At 42.4% G+C, this 23,293-nt stretch overlaps 1 protein-coding gene across 1 annotated transcript in view; it reads left to right on the plus strand.

Annotated features, from left to right (window-relative positions):
- The window catches only part of LOC138287187 (NACHT, LRR and PYD domains-containing protein 3-like), a 593,954-nt gene that overhangs the window by 147,222 nt on the left and 423,439 nt on the right, over window positions 1-23,293 (plus strand). Inside the window, exon 5 of the mRNA XM_069227549.1 lies at window positions 21,410-21,547. Coding sequence (XP_069083650.1) covers window positions 21,410-21,547 — 138 coding nt within the window. The remainder of the gene's footprint in view (window positions 1-21,409; window positions 21,548-23,293) is intronic.

Below are 23,293 nucleotides of genomic sequence, written 5' to 3' on the forward strand. Positions count from 1 at the left end.
GTTATTCAACCTGGGACAGTTGGTTTATCCTTGGGTAGATACATCTTGTTCAGTGCGGCTGGGAAAGTCTTAGTCCTTTCACTGTAAATCCTCCAATCCCTCATTACCGCAAAATCATAATAGCAGAAATGATTACATGCTATGTTACGGTGTCACATCCAAGATGGAAGGAAACACATACCTATCCTAAGTTACCAAAAGCTCGATTTCTTGTATGTTAAGCACTACGATTTAGGAAAAATAGGTCCCACAGGTCTACTCTCTTATGCCTTGTATCCAACATTCTTCCTGTGTAGGTTTTACTGTAATAAGGTTGAACCTTTTTTACTGCTGTAGTGGCTTGAAGCTGAACTTGTAGGGTATCCCACACTTGCCACCAATAAACCGTTCAGTAGGCCACAGGGTAGGCATGGTCTACTGAGCCACAACCAAGGGGGTAAGGCCTTATTCCACTGCTGTTCTGGGGCCTATCTTGCCATGGGTAGACATACTGGACCAAATACAACCCTTTCTGCACTTGTCTCTTAGTGGTAGCAAGGGTGAGCCATCACAGAATTCTCAAGCAGGTTAGTTTTGCGGTACTCAGGCTTAGGAATCAATACCACTGCGTCAGCGGTGCAGTAGGATGAACGTCCAGCCCAGTACTACTCTTTGTAGAAAAGGCAAGTACTTTATTAGGGAAAAAATAAAATTCCACCATACATTTGATAAAACATGAATACCTGATTCATATGTGTGAATACTTTTTGATTTCAGATCCTCTCCAAGAGAATCCTGTGCCCCTCCACAGGATTCCCTCATGGGTCCCCCGGTTCTCATGGATCCCCCACAAATTCAGAGTTGAAGGAGGTCAGGTTTAGACATGCAGCTCAAGCTTGCCCCCTCTTAGTTTAGTATTAGCATTCAGCCTCTAGGGCCAAGGCCTGTTCAGTCTCTCACAGAGTTCATAGAAGCAGCAATGGGACCCTTCTGGCTCTATCGCGGCAGTGGGCTCCTATCACTAGCAGAAAGCTGTATGGCAGCACATGGCAGTCTTGCAAGGAGCTGTGCAGCAGGCGGTCAAACAGAATGTGGCTTAAACAGTTGTGACAGGAGTATAGCCTTACTTTGGTCACGCACTTCCGGTGCCTGGTTGTTGATCGTGGCTCACTCCTGGTGTTTATTTAACTCAAGGCATGGCTCACTTCAATACTCTGGTGGGTCCATCACTCATGGCCTGGCTATCTCCAAAACTCCAGTGACTACATGGTGCTTCTTCTTGTACATGATGGTCACATGCTCGCCAGCGACGATTCTTTGGTGCGGTGGACACCAGTAGCTATCTTCAGCAAGCAATACCTCAAGACGACAACCTTGATTCTTCACGAGATACTTTCAAGGGCAACTCAGGACTGGTCCTGACTCAATGGCACACTTTGGCAGTGTCATTATATGCTGTTCACTTGTGCGGGGCACACAGACCACCAGCAGGCACTAATCCCAGCTTTAGTCAGGCCTTCCACTTGGGCACCCAGCTTCAGGTGCCTTGGGAGATATAACAGGGACAAATAACAAACATCACTGTGAATGGTCCGGCAGTACCACAGGCGATTCAGCACACTCTGTCAGACACATCATACTCCAGGGTCATTTAGGGCAGTACCTTCCATGGGCAGCTCCTCCTGCAGGGTTGGTTCTTCCTTCCCTCACTCACAGGTAGACTGTCTTGGCACTCAGGACAGCACAGTTGTCATGAGGATCTCTTGGACCCGAGCTGGCTCCCCTGTTTTTTAGCTTCATTTGACTTTTTCATATATTACACTTGTTAGCTACATCACTTTTCCAAATGACATTTTACTCACTTTCATTCACTTTGCTTGCCTGATATTCTTCTAGGAATATATTTCACAAGTTGCTTATTTTAGCTAGTCTTTTCTCAACATTTAATCAGTACATTCTATTCAAGGCTAGGAACATGGTGAACACTATCCTAGTGCTTGTGTTGCCTGTTCAGGAGACTGCATCTAACACCTATACATAGCACTGCATCAGAGTTGTGCTTTTAATACAGCATCACTTTATTGTATAAAAGATGCACTGACCCAGAGGACTTTCCAGCTGTGACGATCCTGGGACAAATGCTGTGTCTGACATTCATCTCTGCTGACACTAATCTACAAGCTTCCCAAGAAGATTGCCATCTACACTACAGGCTGACTCTTGACACCATTTCCAGGTACGGGACTAAAGCTAATCCATTAGATCGGGCTAGGCATAAGGGCACACCTGCAATGCTCTCAGTATAGTCATAGGGTTAGCTAGGAACCTTAACAACCTCCCCAGTGAGGGCTGCTCAAGCTGTTCATTGACAATTGACTATGCCTGGGATTAATCCAGTGACCATAAATGCTATTATGAGTAAAATACCCACCAGATGGGAGGAAATTCTGTTCTGGATTGCGCAAAGAACAAATTAGCTTGAAGCAGTGTTTCCCCATTCGGGACCCCAAGATAAACATTGAATTCTCACAATGAGCTTGCTACTTGGGATGGTGCCCTCTATTGATGACAGTGCCACCTGGGGTACAGTTTGTGCTGCAATCTACACTATAACTCATGGTACTCCATCTCTTGTTGTTTTTATCAGATATGTTAAAACAGACACAAATTGAATACCGGGATGCCCCGGCCCTGGACTTGGGGATGAAACTAATTAGCAACCTTGCCACAGTATCCTCAATTATTTTAGCAAATATTAAAGGGGAAGTAGCAGCACTGGCAGCTTGCCCACATCTCGTGCAGGTTTGATTACTAGATCAGGTGCGCAAGTTACAAAACATTATTGCCAAAACCTATACATCTATAGGTTGCCATAAACTAGGGGCAAGACCAAATAAGCCAGAGCTTAAAGGTAATCCTGAAAAAGATAATACCAAGCAAGTACCAGAGCTTTGTGATAAACTGGGATAAGAACAAAATAAAGAAAAAACGAAATCCCACGGAGAATCTCTGCAACCAGAGAGCTCTGAAAAACATTATAATTTACTTAACCATGATACTTTAAAACAGCCTGACATGTATCAGTACACTGATACATGCCTTTCTCGTTTCTTTCAGGACTCACCCGACAAATGGGCTGAGAGAGTGAGGTGGTCAGAGCGCAGACAAGAAGAGCACATGAAATATAAAAAGGACTGACAATGCTCGTCTTTCATCATCATAAAAAAGGAAGAGAAACTTCTAGAACAAATTCAGAAAGGTTGGCAAAACAATGCCACACATACTGAGAACATTAATTCAGAACAGGATGTGAGTGGTGACTCTACTAGACAGCGTGAGTTCACCAGAATCTTCAATAGTACCTGGCTGTGAAAGCAACAAAAGACTACATTGAAGTCAAAACCCTATTTCGGTAAGTAATATACAGATTGAGGGCGACTTTCTGCCTGTGTAACATCAATATTGCACAAAATTGACAAAGAGGCATTGTCCTATGTTGATGGGATATATCTAGCGGATGATGACCTAAACACTCATATAACCAAAGTTGATCACATTGTTTTGGGATTTACAGAACATGGCAACAAATTCAACTTCAAGAAAACTAAAATTGTTTTTTCTCAGTGTTCTGTTTCTATGATACGAGTTATCAAATGAGGGTAAGAGCCTGGCATCACACTTCCTTGAGAAGTGCTCCTAATTACAACAACCAAATACCAGAAAAAACTGCAGTCCTTGTTAGGATTCTTCAATTGTGGCAGAACATGTATCCCAGACTATGCGCAATGCATAACATCTCAGTTTGATTTAATTCCTCAAGATTTTAACAGTAAACATTGGGCACCACAACACACACAAATTCTCAGATTATTACATACTGACATGCTTGAAACATGAAACTTACACACATGTGTAAATAAAAAAAATAATTTGGTCATCTTGATAATACCAGGTGCCATTAGTTTCACTTAAGTCACATTCAAGGAAGGTGACACAGTAGTGATTGCATTTAAATTGCATTTATAATATAATGCAGAAATGTCTCTAATATGAACAAGAATACCCCATGCCCACTAACATTTTTGCCTCTTGATCAGTATAAATATATTATATACACTGATAGTTCACCTAAGACTTCAATGGGCACCAAACATCAATACTCCACGGTTTGTGCACCTGTATATGGAGTAATGAAGAATGGAGTTTTCGACCCTCAACAAACCTTTACACAGTCCCCTGGGGACTGGATTGCCTAACTGGCTGAACTTAAAGCTTTAACTCTGGCATTGGAGCATACGGATCCTGAATTTACTTACTCTTAAAGTGTATGATTCATATTACCCTGTCCAGTCTTCTAATGAAAACCTACATTATTGGCACCTAAATGGATTCAGAGATTGTAAAGGAAATACTAAAAACGTAAAGTGCTTTTGGGAAAAATGGCATAACTTAAAGATAGTCTGCTACGGGCTCATGTAATGCATACACTGAGTCATCAATGTGTTGGAGTACACATTGTAGGGAATTAATTGGCTAATGAAGCATCCAAATCTGGAGTTACGAATGCTACTGTAGTTGTGATTACTCATTCCCACACAAGGGTGGAAGAAGAATTTATGGCTGCTTTTAATGCTTAAAGCAATGACATCCCATTACCAAAAGCATATCCAGCAAAATATTCCTACCAATGAAGTGCCCAAAACATTCCTTATGCAAATATTCCATGGGTGGATGATCAGGTGCTCCCCAACCAAGACCGTAGGCTAGAATTAATTAGAGTTGCCTATGAGGGGGTTGCATCTGCTCATGCCTGTGTGGCGGCCACAGTTTCTCTGCTTCAAAAATACTATTGGTGGCATGGTATTTATAAACAAACAAAGTATATCTAGACCATTGTGGCCCCCTGACTTTGGATGGTCTATTTAAATATATTCTACTTGGTGTAGATTCATGCTTCAGCTTGGGTGTGTCCACAGCGATGAGCTGACACTTGCACTGGAATTAAAGATTTGTAAGTCTTTATCTGGACATATGTAGTAGCTGCATTCCACTCAGACCAGGGCATTGCTTCTGCCTTTAATGCATACAGGGACACCAAGGGAACCCTGGGTGCGGCTGTAGTTTAATCCTCCTCAGATCATCCTGAGGCACATTTTATAGTGGAGAGGAAAGACCAAGATGTAAAGCAATACTTAAAACCAAAGTATTAGGTACAGGTCACAATTGGATCCACTACCTTTATGGAGTCCTGACAGCATTAAATAATCTGCTTAGAAGATCCTTGGGTGGCCGGACCATACATGAAGGCTTGTTTGGCATCCAGAAGTATGTCTCAGATCTTGATGGTCCTGGCTCAGTGGCGGCAGACATACCTTTTGCCATCAGTGAATGTTTCACTGCCTCACAGGAACTCCAAGACTTCCGAGATGAGTGTTCTACCAAGAAGGAGTGAAGAAGCAACAAGTGCTTACTGGTTGGATTCCAAATGCTGTTAATCTAGTTCGAGAAAAGATTGTGGTGACAAAATAATTTGGCTCATTATACTGTGCACCAGTGCCAGTCCTTGGAATTCAAGGTACCAGAACTGGTATTTTGCCACTGCTTTCTAGTTGTAAAGGAAAATGCTGTCTATATCGATTAAGTAAAATTGCATTATGTGGTTGATCCTACACAATAGGCCTTTGAACTCCTGGGCAGTTACCTAACCTCTCTCACTACCCTACAGGAAATAATTCTTCAATTATTAAACAGCAACAACATTGTTTCCCCCAGATTGGGGAGGGAAGAGAATGAAGTTTGTTTTATTCGAGTTACTGCTGCAAACACAAGAAATACACCAGATGTAAGTCTACAGTTTTCTACTAGTTATCAAAGCAACAGAGTTGTTTATGATGAACCACCTTTGGAGGTGTCTACCAGTTCTCTTTTACCTGCTGAGGCTCCAGCCTTCGTGCAGACCACTTTAGGCTATTTTGTCAACATTGATGCCTTCTCTTGGACTCTTCTACCACTTCACTTCATGGTTTACGGAAATGTCTTCACTGGCTGAAACTTACTTAAATGACCTGTCTTGGTCCTACTTGTGGATTAGACTTGCTTTTTTTACTTTCTTTTTGTAGACTGGATTTGTGACTGTTTTAATTTTGCTTATATTTGGACGTTATCCTCAAGAACGTCCTACTGTGTAACTAGCAGCTGAGGTCTTGAAGCCTTATTTGTCTTCTCACAAAGTGCACAGATACCTTTTCCTTGTAAACATTTCTGCTGTTCCAGTTCCAGAAGGGATTGTTTGGAATAAGGTCCCCTATGATATCTTTGATACTACAGAAACTATTCAAATTACATTGGTTTTTAAGGTCACAATGGATGACGTTATAACACCAGGTGTTGTGCCTAATGATTGGGATGCAAAGACAGTTTCTTCAATGCTTTCTGAGCTCAAATATTATACTGTATTTGAAAGTGAGGATATGTATATGAACACAGCCAATTATACACAATGGAAACATTGCCTGACTCCACCAGTGGGTCATTCAAAAACATAGTTAGGCAAATTCACACATGTTTTTAGGTATGATTCTTCAGATCCTGCATCTTATTATTTTAAGATAGCACCTACAAAATCAAGGAAAAATTTGCTGACCAACACAAAATTATTTTATTTGTTTACCAACTAGCTATTAAAGGCTATGAATGTTAGAGGGGAAACAATTGATTTGAAATTGGTTTGGGGTGCACAGCATGGATGCCTTGTTTAAAGTGTTTCTATTTCCATTATAGATGATTTTCCTGAATGACACTGTGTATCAGACTACCTGCCTGGGTCTGGCAAAAATTAAATAATTCAATAATTGGCAAAATGCAGTAAAGAACAGCTTAATGGCATGGTACAGAATGGTCCATTTAACTCTACACTTTCAGGTCCCAACGGGTGGTTGTTATGGCCAGTGGACACAAATGGTTGTCAGGCGCAGTTCTTAAAACGCAAACTCTTCACAAAGTTTTAAAGCTAGCAGAATGAATTATTGTTATATCAGTCACAGCACACTCGGATTGTTACTACTTACAGCATAGGAAAGCTATGTCAGCAATGGTTGCAACATTACACATTGTCAGCCATAAAAGAGCACCTCTCTCCTCTCTTATGACATGGATTTGCAAGATTTCTTGTTAGGTCCTGGGTCACCATGCACCGAAAGACTCTTGTGTGTAATTTACAATGAAATATGGAAGCCTTCTCAAATGGAAGGTGCTGCTCTTTTAAGGCAAAAAGATCAGGCTAATTTGGAGAAAGCATTGGCTGTTGTGGATAACGGAATGAATACATAGTTCACTCGTATTTGCATACTAAATAACATCATGTCTTGTGCAATTGACCATACAAAATGACATGTCTTTTTTACACCAGGTGCAAAGTCAACTCAGATCCATTATACAGTTATGCTGGACATTACAATTTCCGAAATCAAATTGCATGCCCTGGAAGCCTGTGAAACAACTCTGTTATTCTTGCCTTGTAATCTTAGACGTCGACAACAAATAATGACAAAGAAAGATGCAACATACACAGTGCTTAATAGGAACATGTTTGAAACATGTCCTTTCAAAATAGCAGAAACACCATCAGCAGTATGGCTAATACACAGAGTTATCTCACTGGCAAACTCCACATTTCAGTTTACCTCTTGATTGAAACATTTTCCGGTAGGAAGATATGAGGCTTTAGGGGGAAGTTTTATACATGAGTTGTGGGAATTACCCTTTGGTTATAAATGTATGAATGGGCAAAAGGAAGGTTTTCTTAGAGGAAACAAATGTGAAGCTTCTCTAAGTCACTCAATGATTTATAAACAGGTGACACTGCATGGAGTCTGAAACGCATCTGTGACCAATCTGGCATGTTACTTGAAAGGAGTACCAGTTTCCTTGATTCACCAAGCGTTTCTGTTACTTTCAAATGGAAGTTACTTGATGCTGAATGATGAAGGCTGTTGTAGATTGAAACCTGGTGTCCCCTACGTGGTTTCAGTTTCTCAAATAGTGACATGCTACAGCAACATACTTTTTCCTCTGTGCATCAGATAAGGATGGTTAGCTTATGGCATTGCATTCTTACCTTCAATGTTAGCTTCAACAAGCTGAGCTGACTGAAAGTACTATTGTCTTGGAAACATGTGGCGCTTACATCTGCCCATGAAACTTTCGACATGGGAAGTTGTATAGCCATCCTCTGAAATATAATCGCTGTTAAACACCAACTTTCCAAGACATTTCAGTGGACTTGTAAGTCGGATCTTTAATGCATCTAACACCGCAGGTGTTGTACACTTTTTAAAAGTGGTTGGGCCTGGATCTGTCAGCACCTTCCAAACTGATTTTGGAGTGATCCCTTCTTTTATACACTCTGTTTTTGAGTGTATTTGTCTGAAGCTCAACACGAACAAAACGAAGTCCTCACCTTTGGGAAAAACACCTCGTCATGGAATGACACCTGGTTTGGCCCTTCCCCTGCCCAAACGGACTATGCCCACAACCTAGGCATCATCTTGGACAGCAAGTTATTTATGCAGAAAGAAGTAAATGCTGTCTCTTCCGCCTGCTTCTACATGTGCTCCGTAAGATGTTCAGGTGGCTCCCATTCGACACCAGAATGACCATCACTCAGGCTCTCATCACCAACAGGCAGGAGCATGGTACCACTCTTTCCGTAGGAATCACTGCACGTCTCCTGAAGGGAATACAGACAATAAAAACTCAGCAGGAAGACTCATACTTGACTTCCTCAGATAGACTCACATCGCGTCACATCTAAAAAAGCTACACTGGCTGTTGATCCAGAGGAGATGCCAGTTCAAGATGCTGACCCACACATATAAAACCCTGCACAATGAAGATCAGCATACATCAACATATGACCCTCCAACATTCTACCAACCGACCAGACACCTGCGATCCACCTCCTTTTTCCTCGAAGACACCCCCCTGGATCCTGTGATCCAACAGCAATGGACGCTCCTTCTCTCACCTGGCAGCCAAAGCCTGGAAAAACCTTCCCCTGCACCTCAGGAATGCCACAGCACTCTGGGAATTCAGAAAAAGATTCAAGACATTGCTGTTCGAATGAACACAGCACCACAATGCATCTAGCCGTTTAAGGACTTTGAAACCATCATGGGTGACTTGCTGTACCTTATAAATCCTGAATGATTGACTGATTGATTGATTGATTTGGAGGCATACCACTTGTTTTATTCCTTATTGGTGGTATTACCATTCTGATTGTGCTGCTCTGCAATGGATGGGCCATATTGAAGCCAAATGGTGATGGAACTACCACACGTCCAGCTGTGTCATGACCACATGATAGAATACTTTGAAGTACCTTTATTGGAGGAACTAAGGGTCAGATGTCTGAAGCCAGTTTGCACTTCTTATTTCCAAATCGCTATTTCAGGCCGTTAAGAAATGCAAAATGGGCTTTTCTTATGTGCAAAGCCCTTTAAGGAATCGCGAATTGCAATTTCTACCCTGCAGAAATTGCAATTTTGATTCCCAGGATAGGAAATCAGGATTTCCTATTTGCGTTTCCTGCTCTGATGTACCATGCATTTCCTGTATGCGACTTGGACATTTAGGAGATGCAATTACCATCTACTTGAAGGTGATGGTAACCACATGCAATTTTAAAAAAGCACCGCAAAGTGCATTTTTTAAAATTGGAATAGGTGCCACACATGCCCCATGGGCATAAGTGTGCTCCACAGGTGCACCCCTATTTTGGGGGTGCATCAAGAGGGCCTTTTTGCCCATTTCCATCCTTGGTTTGCATTTCCTAAACAGCAATATCCTAAAAAGAAATAGCTATTTGGGAAATGCAAAACCAGCCCATTGACTCAAATGAAATGGGATTTCTTAATTGCGATTCCTACTTTGTAGGAATCGCTATTAGGAATTCTGTATCTATGTACATTGCGTTTTGCATTTCTTAAAAAGCGATTTGTAGGAAGTTGCTATTTAAGAAATGCAAAATTGCATTTTTGTACATCTGGACCCCTATGACAACTGGTCACTTTTTCAGGCCAGTATGGTTCTACTGTGTGCACCCTGTGTTCTGCTGTCTTTTGTGCCATTTAAAGTGTGCACTCGACATCTGTCTTGCAATGCAGTTGGTACTATCTACGGACATGAATCTGCTTATGTCCCTATTAAGGGTTCATTTTTGGAGTTGCCTTATGAGACGACAATTGCTTCAGGGTGCCTTTTATGAGCCGTTTTACATGGCCTTCTGACTCATCCACTGCAGGAACTGCACAGGATGCTACTACCTCGGTGGCGGCTGAGGCCTCCGACCATGTTTTTTCCTTCAAATTACTTATGGAGACTCTAGTGGTTCTGTCATCTGCAGAAGCGAAAACCATTTTGAATTCCATTCACACTGGCAATATGGATGACATCTTAGAAGCCTCCACTGACTTTAAATTTTGACCCTTGTTTTTATGCAAATTGTTTATGTTTCAATTTGTTTATTTTTATCTTAGCTTCTTTGCTTTGCTTGTTGGAGTGAACATTTTATCTTTTTTGCTTCTTTTATAATATGTGTTTTTAGAATCCGTCTTTTTCACGAGCAAGGGAGGGGTGTCATGAACACCTCTTGGACCCAAGTTGGTCCCCTCATTTTTTAGCTTCATTTTACATTTCATAATTTACACATTTTGTCTGCATCACTTTTAGCACTGACATTTTACACACTTTACTTAACTTTGCTTGCATGATTTTCTTCTAGGAATATATTGTACGAGTTGCTTGTTTTAGTTAACCTTTTCTCGACATGTAACCAGAACATCCTGTTCAAGGCAAGGAGCATAGTATGTGATTTCCTAGTGCTTGTGTTGCCTGTTCAGGAGACAACTTCTAACATCTAGAAGTAGCATTGCATCAGAGCTGTGCTTCTAACACAGCGCTGCTTTATTATATAAAGAATGCACTGACCTGTAGGGGCAGAGGGGCAGTCCAGCCATGACCATCCTGGGACTAATGCTGTGTCCGACATGCAGCTCTGCTGACAATAATCTACCAGCTTCCCAGAAAGGATTGCCATCGATACTACAGGCTGAATCCTGACACTATTTCCAGGTATGAGGCTAAGGCCAACCTTTAGATCAGGCCGTGCAGAAGGGTACACCCACTATGATCTCAGTAGTCTTAGCATTAGGTAGGTGACAGTGTGGGCGGACTTAGGGCCTGATTTAGATATTGACGGACAGGATACTCCGCCACAAATGTAACAGATATCCCATCCACCAAAACCTAAATCTAATGGGATTTAATGAGATTTGGATTTCGGCGGGCAGTATATCTTTCACCATTGTGATGGAATAACCCATCCACCATTATCTAAATCAGGCCCTTGGTCTCCCACATTCTGAAGTTTTGCCATTCTCATACTCAGTCCTATTGTTTTAGTAGAAACCATACTGTCCGTGCAACACCAACACTTGGCTGCTTAGTAGTCCCTGAGTATTCTGCTTAGAACCCTCTCATTGGTAGAAGAGACCAAACAAAAAAGGGCCTTTCACTTCCATCTTTATACCAATTGTGCAGAGGATGAGAATTCCAGGTCTCTTTCCTTGGACCCGTTTTGGGTCTGTTCCACCTTCATACCAAGCCTGGCCTTTGTCTGCCATAAAGCTGTAACCAGCAGGACAGTCTCCAGGTGGAGTGCCCACTGCGTAGTACAAAGACATGTGATTAGGCTGCACAAGCTATTTACGACCCCTACTGACAGCGATCAGGTAGAGAGACAAGAATCCGTGCCCTTGAAAGGACTTTTTTCCCTAAAAACAGAAAATGCAGGCCCTATCGTACACCCCATGCAATCTCCTAATAGTAGCTGTAGTCGGAGTAATTTGCATGCCAATGTATCAGGGAGGACCCTTACACTTTCAAAGAAAGCCTGTCCCCTCTTTCCTCACTATGTACTCTGACATTCCTCCCCTCCCCCCGTCCAATCTAGGAGATTCCAGCAACATACATGTTGTTTGGGAAGAGCAACGTCTCTTCCATTCTGTACTCTGGGCAGTTTTTAGGCATCCAAAATGGAACTTGCAGGCCTGTATCACTCAAATATGGCACACAATCAATTCTAGCACACATGCACCCTTATAATGCATGGGGTGTCAGCATCCCTGATCCTGGGTTCATTGTGAGCTGTAGAATTCTGGATGAATGAGCCTGTAAGCGTGAATTCCTGTCTCACAGGCATGTCACTATAATTCACCAACCATAACATGCTGCCAACATAATGCGTCATGCATGAAACTATGACTGGTATGGTAGCCCTTTGTCTGTATGAGGATGCACTTAGGGCTCCTCTCCCAGTTGAAGACAAGGTCCAAAACCGATCATTGTCAAGGGCCTGGCCTAGGTCAATGTGCACACGCAGGATTAGTGTGTGGCAAGTTCAAAAATGAAAAATCAGGATCACATTTACATGCAGTTCGGGCACAAAGGCCAGGGCTCACAACTGTACATCATGCAGGGAGCATTCCTGTCCATGCAGTGCGACATAAAAGAATTACTGAAGGTGAGCCAGGAAGGACGAGACAAATGGCAGTTCTCTTTGGCTACTTGTGCAGGAAAAGGATGAGAGTCAGGGCTAGTGGTGTCTTCAGTAGGGCAAATATCAAAGAGACAGAAGTGGCTATTGTCAAACTTATTTCAGTTGCTTGTTGATTTTGTCCCCATTTTACTTTTCTGCAGCCTAGAGGTGCAACGCCTGTATCTTTTCGGAATAATTTCCATCTTGCCAGCAACAGAGTTGCCTATATTATCACAGATTTCCAGAACAATTGAGGTCTGGTGAAGAGGAACATATTTTCGTAAAAGGATCCCAATGAGCTGCTTTGATCTGTTCTCAGAAACATAGATTTGGGCTTAGAAGGTGATTACTAAGGACTCCTGAATGTTTGTTCGAAGAGTATTGTATTGAAGACTGGTGCAGTATTAAATGCCTTGACAACTTCCTCTATCTACTTTTAGAAAGTTGCTGGGCTTTTCTTTCTAAGTTGAGGTTGTCACAGTACAGGGGCAGTGACCTTAGCATTTTTAGATCTCTCCTATGCAGTGCATGTACTTTATCTTCAAGAGATTTTGTTTACATACAATGGGCTTACAGCCTGCCAATGGGTTACCATTAGTTAGCTTCAGTGTCACTATTATTTGCTTTGTTGCCATATGTCATGGCAAGCTTGTGTCATGTCCTCTTCTTAGCCCTGCCCTGGAGTAAAGACCACCTATGTGTGTTCTTCCAGTGCTCCCATTTTTGGAGCTACTTTTTTGTGTTCAAGCATTCCATATGAGTGCTTGTGGTTTCAAGCCGTCTCCCATATTGGCTTCTTAAGCATCTGCTTATTCTAATCTTGCTTCTTTTCCCTCCCCCTTGCCCTTGTCCGTGTTGGTTCTTTTCCCACATTCCATCCCTGTCCATGTTGTTCTTTGAAATGCCCTGCCCATGTTGTTTCCTTTTACTCCTACCTGCGCTCCATCCATGTTGCTTCTTTAGATCATTCCATGCCCACAGCCTATGTTGCTTCTTTTGCCTCTCCCCCTTTGAATATTCTGTTTCTTATAAGTCCCTGTTTCAGCACCCATGTAACCACCCAACACTGTTTCTTCTCCTCTTCTTCCTCCTCCCAACAGTCAAATGAAAAAAAAAGACTATGACTTGGTCAGCACTGGCTCTCCACTGCTTTCCACCCCCGTACACCCTTCTGTTCACCATCACAACCTACCTTCCCTTTCACAACCTCCACCCTCCCTCCGTTTCACAACCCCAACCCTCTTGACAAAGCCAATAGCACTCCCCTAGGTGAGACATATTGGCTTTGCCAGTGCTTGTTTTTTCCAGAGGGCTTGTGGTGTCACCTAATCCATACTGCTAGCGGGGAGAGGTAGCCAGTGGTGGACAGGCCTTTTATTTCACCGTGCATTTCCCTGATGGACTGGTGCTCTCTGGGGCTGGTTTTAAAAGCCCAGGACTGTTCTTGGTGCCTCTGTCACTTTCCCCAGTTCCATGAGGTTAATTACAGCAGGCATGGGAGGTCTTCAAGAAAGACAGAAAGAGAGAGGGGGGTTGTAGAGAGAAAGTGATCAGAGAAGAAGCGAGAGGTGAGAGGAGAGAGAGAAAAGAGATGATAGATGGTGAAGAGACGAAGGGAGCAGGGCTTGTAAGAACAATTTTGTTAGGGATGCTTTGGGCTCCCCAGTCCGGCCCTGGATGTAGTGAGAAAGTAAAAATATTTAAGGTATGACTGTTGATGTTTTGATGTCACGCACCCAGGTGACTGTGTTCTTTGATTGACCAAGAGTGCGGGAGAAGCCAACAATGAAAATAATTGTTGTGAACATGTAGGGATAGGAGACCACACTGGAATGCAATTAAAATCTGTTTTTATTTGTTTGTTTTATAGACAAAAAATAAATAGTCATGGTCAAGAGAAGATTCATGCTGTATATTCATATTCTTCTTTTCCTGTTGTATTTTATGTTTAAATTATAGTAATTAATGATTCCAAACAGTGTATCTGTGGTACTAAACACCAGATTGACTGCTCGGGCTCTTTTTAAAATTCTTGCTTGAGCTGGTTATAGATTTGGACCTGGACTTTATTGAAGAACTAACAGAGCATTGTTCTTTTGCATACTGGCCCTCAAATGGAAAATTTCAGATATACTATAAAGGTTAAGAGGATGTGAGTGAGCTAACTTCAGAGACATGCAGTATACTAACCTTCCAGATGGGAGGCAGAAACAGAATAAAAATCTAAGTGTAAGCTGTATCGTCCCACGTGACACAGGCATGCTCTTTGGAGGCAGAGTGGCACAGATTTTGAGCGAGATTCACAGCACACTGCATGATCGCAAATTACGCTTACAACTACAAGCAAGCATTGGCAAAGACAATAGGTCTGGGGTTGGCCACCAGCCTTTTGGCATTTTTTATTTGGATTTTTTGTCATGGTTTTAGCAAAACTTTATTGTTATGGAAGCTGCTGGGCCTTCATCAATGCAAAATAAAACATTAGCCAAATACATACAGTTTTTTGGTCTCCAAAAAGCACACTTTACATTAGTACTCCCTATCTACTGGAACTACTTTGCATGTGGATGTGGTCACTGTGAAGGGGCAGGGGCCTGTACCTCGCAGTGAAGCAAGCCAGTTGCTGAAGTGGGCTGACACATTGCCCCTTGACAGACCAATGGATGAAGTCTGACTGAAAACCCCTATACGTACCTAATTTACATACACAATTTTCATGAAAACAAAAGAAGTTGGCTTACACAGACCTATAAATGCCAGTCAGTCTGGCAATGGCTGCTTGCCTCTTGCCTTTGAGAAAGAAGGCATTAAAGAACCAAGCATTGGCAAAGCCGATAGGTTTCGCCTATGCAAGATCTATTGTCCTTTTCATTTTTTTAGACATGTTGCACAGCAGCATGGCCTGCTGTGCAACATGGCTTAAAGGAAATGAAAAAAAGGCTGTGACGCGTCCAGCGCTGGCAGCTTGATCATGCTCTTATTTCTTTACTTTCAGCCAAGCTGAACAGCAGCCCTGTGGGTGTACAACATATCTCAAACACATTGACAAAGCCAATAGCTCTTAAACGAGACCTACTGGCTTTGACATATTTTTTTATGACAGATAAATAGAGGGTGAAAACTAAACTGTAAAAAGGAAAGGCACAGCTTTCAAAAATCAACTTCAGAATTGCATGTATTATAAGAAAAGTGTCATACAAGTCTCCAATTTTTTTTAAATAGTGGTACTCCTACCGTAAATATATTAGGGGATTTACTTGTATTCTAGAACACCTGACCAATGTGCGGGTGCAAATCTAATGATAAAATGTGCACTGTGATGTATTCCTACTAGTGCCTGTTTCTCCCTATAAAAACACATTAGCTGGAACCTTACAATCAAATCCCAGCTGCCTGCACACAGACTGTAACCGTAAGCAAATGTACAAGCATACAGTAATATGCATTTGGTGAACCAAATGTGCAAGTGGTTTGTTTCCTCCATAATAAAAATAGTGGTAGTCATAAATTTAAATATTTTGAAAGCTTTTTGTTTTGTTAAAGTAGAAAATAACATAATTTGCTCACAGCAAGAGTCCAAGAATGAATGCACTCCACTCTCACTACTTTTCACATCAGAGTATAGAAGCAATGTGTCAAAAAATCTCACTTATTTAACCTTTCTTTAACAGTATCCTGAAAAACTGCAGTTATTTCCTATACCTACATGAGCAAATGTCTTCATAAAAACATGCATGGCCTCGCTCAGCTGTCACTTTCTTCTCTATACTGGAACAGGTGAGATGTTTCAAAACAAGCATTGACATAGGCAATAGGTCTCACCTTAGGGACCTTATAAGTGTTTAGTCATGCAACACATTATCCTGGGTGCTACAACATCTACTGTTACTTCATGTGCCACTGGTGAAAGGCCACAAACACCCAAGGTCGGGCTTTCATACTATTTAATGAGCACTGCAAATGAAATTTATGCCCAGATAGGGCAAGTCTGCAACCTAAAGGAGACACTGTGAGGCACTGCTGCTGTCTGGTGGTCTGGGACACAGGGTGACACAGTGCTGTTGCCTGTGTCTGTGACACATGGTGAGGCAGTGCAGCTGTCTGGTGCAGTAGGTGGCATGGTGAGACACAGCTGCTGTCTGGTGCACTGGGAGACATGGTGAGGCAATGTTGCAACCTGATGCGCTGGGAGACATAGCAAGGCTGTGGTGCTGTCTGGCGAGTTAGCAGGCACAAAAAAGGTGCTATTGATTTCTGACATATATTGCTTTGTGAGATATGTGCTGTGTCTAGTGTAGTTGGTACCATGTGGAGGCAGTGGTGCTGTATGATGCACTGGGAGACATGCCGAGACAACGCTGTTGTCTTGTTTGTTGGCAGATGTTGCAAGGCAGTGCTGGTAGCTGCTGTACCGAGAGACATGGCAGAGCAGTGCCGTCTTTCATGGGATGGGAGATGTGGTCTGTGCTGAGGCTGACATGTGAAATGTGCTGCTGCACTGTGGCTGATTGTAAACACATGTTGGTGTTCTGTGTTGGTCTCTACTGTTGAACAGCACATGCTGTTAATGCGTACAGTGGAAATGATGCCCTGGCTTTGCAGGATGCTCTGTGATGCATAGTAAGATCATGCTACTGCTGGTCTCCTGAAGGCATTGGCGCTGCTTGTGGACTGAGGGAAGGCGGGGCTGTGTGGCACCCTGATTGCACCTGAACACCTACCGGGCTGTACTGTTAGTTGGTGTGTTGGATGCCTGTATGGTATTTGCAACCTTATGTTTTTCTGGTTGCGATGGTCTTTGCCACCTCGTGTATCCTGGTGTGCTAGGTAACTAGCTTGTCTCCATGCATTGCACCTGCTGCTTATATTAAGAATGTATATCCCTTACATTGCGCAGTGAGATATGTACGATGATGAATATAAAGAAGCTGAGCCATAAACCTGTTCTTCACAAGCTGGCACTCACCGAAGAATCATCCCCGCTCAGTGCCGCTCTGGTCAGATTACTTGGCTGTAAATTAAAAGGGCTGCATGGAAAGCGAGCTGAGCGTTGAAGCCAGGATTTATACGCACTGGTCAATCGGAGGAGTAGGACGGGGACACCAGGGGGAGTTAATGGGACGGTGAGCAGTGGGTGAGTCTCTATTGTGAGGGGGTGAAGCAGCACTCAGGTTTGAAGTGCCTGTGTAAAAGCCATTAAGGAAGTTTTGTTTTTCAAAAAAGGCATTGCTCAGAGCAAGCACTAGGATAAAGTTAAGAGGGCATCGCTTTGTAGTGATTATGCTAATCGTTCGGGCAGAGGAGTGTTTATCACGGTGACGTTCAGAAACATCAGCACTTACTAAGAAAATGGGAAAAGCAGGGTCAGGGGAAGAGGGAATGGGCACAGGGGAGGTGGGGATCTGCATGTGGAGATTAAGTGATATATGGAATATAATTAAAAATAAGGGCCTTTGCAGGCACGAGGGAGAGAAAGGTGCAGCAGATGTGAGGAGATAACAAGAATTACAGCCCTATTTGCCTAAACATAATTTGGAGCTCAGAGCAACTGAAAACATCGAGAGCTCCTGTAAAATACTCTTAGCAAAAAAGAAACGTAGTCCCTAAACAGATGCTACAATGGGATAAGTGGAAGGCTACAAGTACTGCAGCACTGTTCTGTGGAAATGAACAACTGAGAAAAAGTAGGGACAATTAGGAAAGATTAACCACTTGGATACAAGGATTTTTAAAGTACCCTAAAAAGAACAAATGGAAACCACTGGGCGGTCTTTAAGCCCACAAAGTATATACAACAGTTTTTTAAAAGAGCGCACAAGCACTGTCTAAGCTCGATCTAAACAGAACGAGATTCCATAAAAATATTTACGAGCATGAAATAATCATTTGTCAGCTCATCTCTTGGTAAGCCTCTGCTCCAACAGAAATGGAATAATGAGTGACTCAGAAATTGTACTTTTTATACTTAATCATTCAACAACTTCAGAAGCTCCATATTTAGTGAGACTTTTATGGCCAACTCCAAGCTAAAATACACTGCAAGCATATTAGAGTGTTGTAAGTCACTAAAACGACTAATCGTCAGGTTTAAAAGCTTCGAAAGACACATAGAAAGTAAAACTGCAACTTTGCAGTTTCATATAGTACAAACATGACCCAAAGGTCACAAAGTACAAACAGGAATAAACCAAACTTTAAAAGGTTGGTGGTCCTGAGTATTATTCAGCTTTGTGTGGAATTGAAAATATTTGGAGCTTTCAGAACAGCAGCCCCCTGAATGCCACACAGATGCAAAGGAGAAAATTAGATCAATACGCCAAATCCATAAAGCACAATCTATAGCCAGACTGATGATGTTTTTATGCAAAAATCCATCAAACTGAAAGAAATATATCCAGGGGCTTTAACATACCTACTGTGCAGCTCACAAAAGGCTTTACCGACAAAAGGAAAAGTAGCCACATAACAATGGTATTTGCATGAAAACTGTTCAGGTGCAAGCAAGTCGACCAACAGTGGGAGGAGGGTGGCAGCAGCATGGGGCAAACCAGGGAGCAGGGAATGGGCAAGGAGTTACCAGATGGAGGTGGTGTGAGGGATGGGACAAACAACAAGGATTGTCTTTACACTTGAAAATAAAATGGAGTGCTTTGCCTTAACAGATGGAGTTCTGCACTTCAAATGAAACAGTGAGGAAAGGGTCAGGCAAGCAATGAAGGGTAAGGCAGTGACATGGTTTGGTGGATGGGGCAAGCAAGGGGTGGGCAAGCAACAAACGAATGCGGGAGTGGTGGGAGGGGGATGCATTTAGAACTAAGAGCAGGACCATGCAATTTTGACCTGCTATGACATTTCCTAATGGTGAGGACTGTGAGACATCACCCAAGGTCAGAGGTAATACGCACAGCCCCCACTGTTTGCATGGAGTTGTTGCCTTCACTGGGAGTGTTGTGTATTGCAGGGCATGGAAAGGGAGCTGCAGCAAATCCTAGTCTTGATTTAGCCTGCCTGGGTTGTTTTCAATGCCATTTTTTAGTTTCCCCCAAGACCAGGCAAGCCAAAATAGGAAAAGCACCTATAGGGGCAGTCAGTGGACCACAGGAGAAGACTGCGAGAGGAGGGAGGGAGCAATTAACTGCAAGGACTGCACAAGGAGGGTGGGATGGGATTATCACAAACTGAGACATACGAGAGACAGCAAGCCACACTATGGACAAGGGAAGTGGGAAACACGTACTCTCACGAAGTGCAGCCAAGAAACTAAAAAATAAGTACCTTCAAAAGTGAGTGGCCAGTGGAAGAGCACTGGCTGCAGACCGGATATTGTAGTTTGTCCAAACTTCACAGAACCAACTACCCAGACCTTTCCCCAGAAGGATAAAGTGAATCCTGGAGGCCCGACCAGTGAGAAATGTTGAAATTAGAATGTCATAGATGTTGACCAGGAGTAAGTAACGAGCAGACTCTGAGCCCTTTTTAGTTTTTTTTTTATTTACAAGAGTGCTACAAGCACAGCACAAGCGCTGTGCAAGCAAAACATAAAAAGGCAAGAAAGGAAGAAAAACGAAGGGAGAAAGGAAGAAAGCAAGAAAGAAGGAAGAAAGAGATAGAAGCAAGAATGGATGGAAGAAAGTAGCAACAAGGAAGAGAGGAAAGAAATCAAGAATAAAGGCCAGATAAAAGTAAGAAATAATAAAGGAAAAAGGCAAGAAAGAAAGTAGACATAAGGTAATCCAGAACAGTTTCAAATGGGCACAAGCTGTTAAACTGTGAAATATCAGTAAAAACATAGGCAACAGTTACTCATAAAGCAATCTACAACACCATTGACAGGAGAAAGGAACTGATAAGGCTGAAATGTGCCTTGGTTACATCAAAGTGCCCTGCTATGACCTAAACACAAAGTCAACATTATAGTAATTCTAAAGTAAAAACAAAAACACTGGTACCAAAGGGTACCACCTTGTGTGTGGATATGTTCATTGTGGAAGAACAAAATGGAGTCACTCAAAGTGAAGTTACCAGTGGCTTAACTAGGCTGACCCATTGCCCCATGCTGCATGCTGTAGTGGGTGGAAGAAAACTGTGAATGACACAATAATAGACCAATGGAAGAAGAGAGCTGTCTGAAAGCCCCTTTAACTACATTATTCATATTTTAGTAAAATCCAAAAGTAATGGCTAATACCAGACATCAAAATTGGGTTTATGGTCGAAATTCACAATCTGTAGTTTAGAGATTCAGGAATGGGAGAATTTATGGCTAAAAATCCCACATGCTACTAGGAAAGTCCACCAGTATGTAAAACTTTCCACTGTTAACATTTGAACGGTGGTGGACACATGAGTGTTTTTAAGGTGGCAAAAGAGGGAAAGGATGTGTTGACCTATGCATTTGCCATGTGCGGGGAGGTGAGGGGGGTAAGAAAAAATGTAATGTGTTTAACCACTCAAAACCAACAAAATTCCCATCTTAGTGAAATCGACCGAATTGTAGGTTCTGTATATGCATAGAAATGTTTTAGTTACTTTCCGGTAATTCCATTACTCCAAATGTTACTTTTTCCCAGATTAATTACACATGAAGGACTTGACCCCTCTGATGTGTAATTAATCAGGGTAAAAGCAATACTCAGAGGTCCTGTATGATGATTGCGAATGGCGCCCGTCATTGAAATAAACGGCGTCCTTAATTGTCAATGATACAAAAAGGAAGGATGGCTGACGTGCTTCAAGCAGAGGTCAGGTGAAGGAGGGTGTTTGTGTTTACATAAATTACTTCGAAAGAAAGTACCGACTGTGTTTGTAATGTCTGTGTTTACGTTCTTACAGAGGAAAAAACATACAGCTCAGACGAGAAACCGAAAACGTTCCGATTTTCAGCTTCGTTTACAATTTCCGTGGCCCTGAGTGTTACAGCTACAGCAATACTCGTCATGAGAAAGAACCTAAAGAGGCCACTTGTAGAAGGTATGCAAATTGTTTCAAACACTTCTCAGGGAAATGTGAGAGCAGAACGTATGCCGCCGGAAACAATTAATTTTCCGCCTATATTGGACATCAATAAAGAGTAGATTCTTCCTCTAGCATCAGTATGCGTTAAGAGCACATGAAGCATTGGTCTTTGGTCATTGGTGCACAGAGTCATCCAGTGGCTAAATTGCACAATGTGGACCTAGGACACCTAGGTTTATATCCCGGCTTGTCCACTTGTCTAAACTGTACGATCCTGTGCACATCACTTAACTTCTGTGTGCCTCGTTTTCATTGAGAGTCAAAAGAGAGATCTGGACCGTTGAAGGGATTCAGTGCCGGCCATACCTAAAACCTCATTTATGTTTGGATTCACAGATAATGTTTCATTACCCACAACATTGTCGGTCTTACATACAGTGCTTATGTAAGTTCGTGTCTCTTGGTTCACTCATGGCAGTGATGTGAGGGAAATAGGGTAGGAAACATCATGTTTAAGAAAAATTAAGGGTCCAAGACATAACCTTTTAATCCGAAATACCATTTGAGGTATTGGGCATGGCATTTGCCCTGGACTTTACAAGCAGAATCTTACAGAAGGCTCGTGTTTTAGCTCATAGAAGGAAGTCAGGCCCCTGGCTCAGCGCCATGTGAATTTGTTGGCTGTCCCACGTCGAGTGTGCATTTGTAAATAATAAAGGAGCATTTACGATGAATATTAAAGAACTCTCTACATTTGTGTTTAAAAAAAGATGGTAAATTCTAAACATTAACATTTTCACGGTATAACCGCTAAGCATAAACGAGCCGAGCTCCGTCAAAGTAGCTTGAGGGGAAACAGGTTTATGCTCCTTACAGTCCTTTCCGACGCTCAGTGGCCCCATAGCGCAAGCGCCTACAGGCCCGATGATGAGCTGACCTAAATAGAGGGTGTTCCTGTGAGGCACAGGGCTCCCTACCCTCAGTCTCCAACCTTGTCTCTGTGTTCATAATCCTGTCTGACCTCTGAGTCTACTGAATCTCAGAGACGTTTTAATGTATGTGCAAAGTGGGCTCTGCCCCACCCCCCAGCATTTCAGGAGCCCCTGACCGAGCCAGCCGAGTTCAGCAGAGAGTCCTGCCCTAATGACCTTAAATAGTTCTTAAACAGATTGGTTTAAATACCTTTTTCCTTTAATTTATTTTTAATGTGGTGATGTGTGATAGTTTACGGACATTGTGCAGAGGAATGTTGTGTTTGTTTCATGCAACATCCATAACAGAATTATTTTAGATTAAAACAGGACCTCATATATGAGAAATTGGAGGATGTCACAGTGGTTATTTACAGTAATATTAGTGAGCTGCTGCCCTGTTACAATACTGAAAACACATCACTATCCCTGAATATTAGCTGCAATACATTTAGAATTTGGGTGAGTGTGTCAGGTGACTGTCAGTGACTTGGCCAAAGACGTATGAAAGAACTGAAACTGTATAATAAAATCAAAGCTGTTCCAGACATGAGACCCCAAAATATTTTTGGCCCAGTACCCCCAAAATCCTTAAACTGTCCCTGCTGAATCTTAAGATTGTGCTGGTGGCTGTGTGTTCCTACTCTCCTCCCTGCTCCCCTGTTCTCCTGACTGCTAAACTTTGGTCCTGGTTTACGAGGAGGAAACTGTCAGTGGCAGGAGAGGTGGTCTGATCTTAAAACTTCCTGCCAAACCAAGCTTGTATGCATGTTTGCATATTGGAAACGAT

The sequence above is a fragment of the Pleurodeles waltl genome, chromosome 4_1 (genome assembly GCF_031143425.1).
Source record: "Pleurodeles waltl isolate 20211129_DDA chromosome 4_1, aPleWal1.hap1.20221129, whole genome shotgun sequence".
Taxonomy (NCBI): domain Eukaryota; kingdom Metazoa; phylum Chordata; class Amphibia; order Caudata; family Salamandridae; genus Pleurodeles; species Pleurodeles waltl.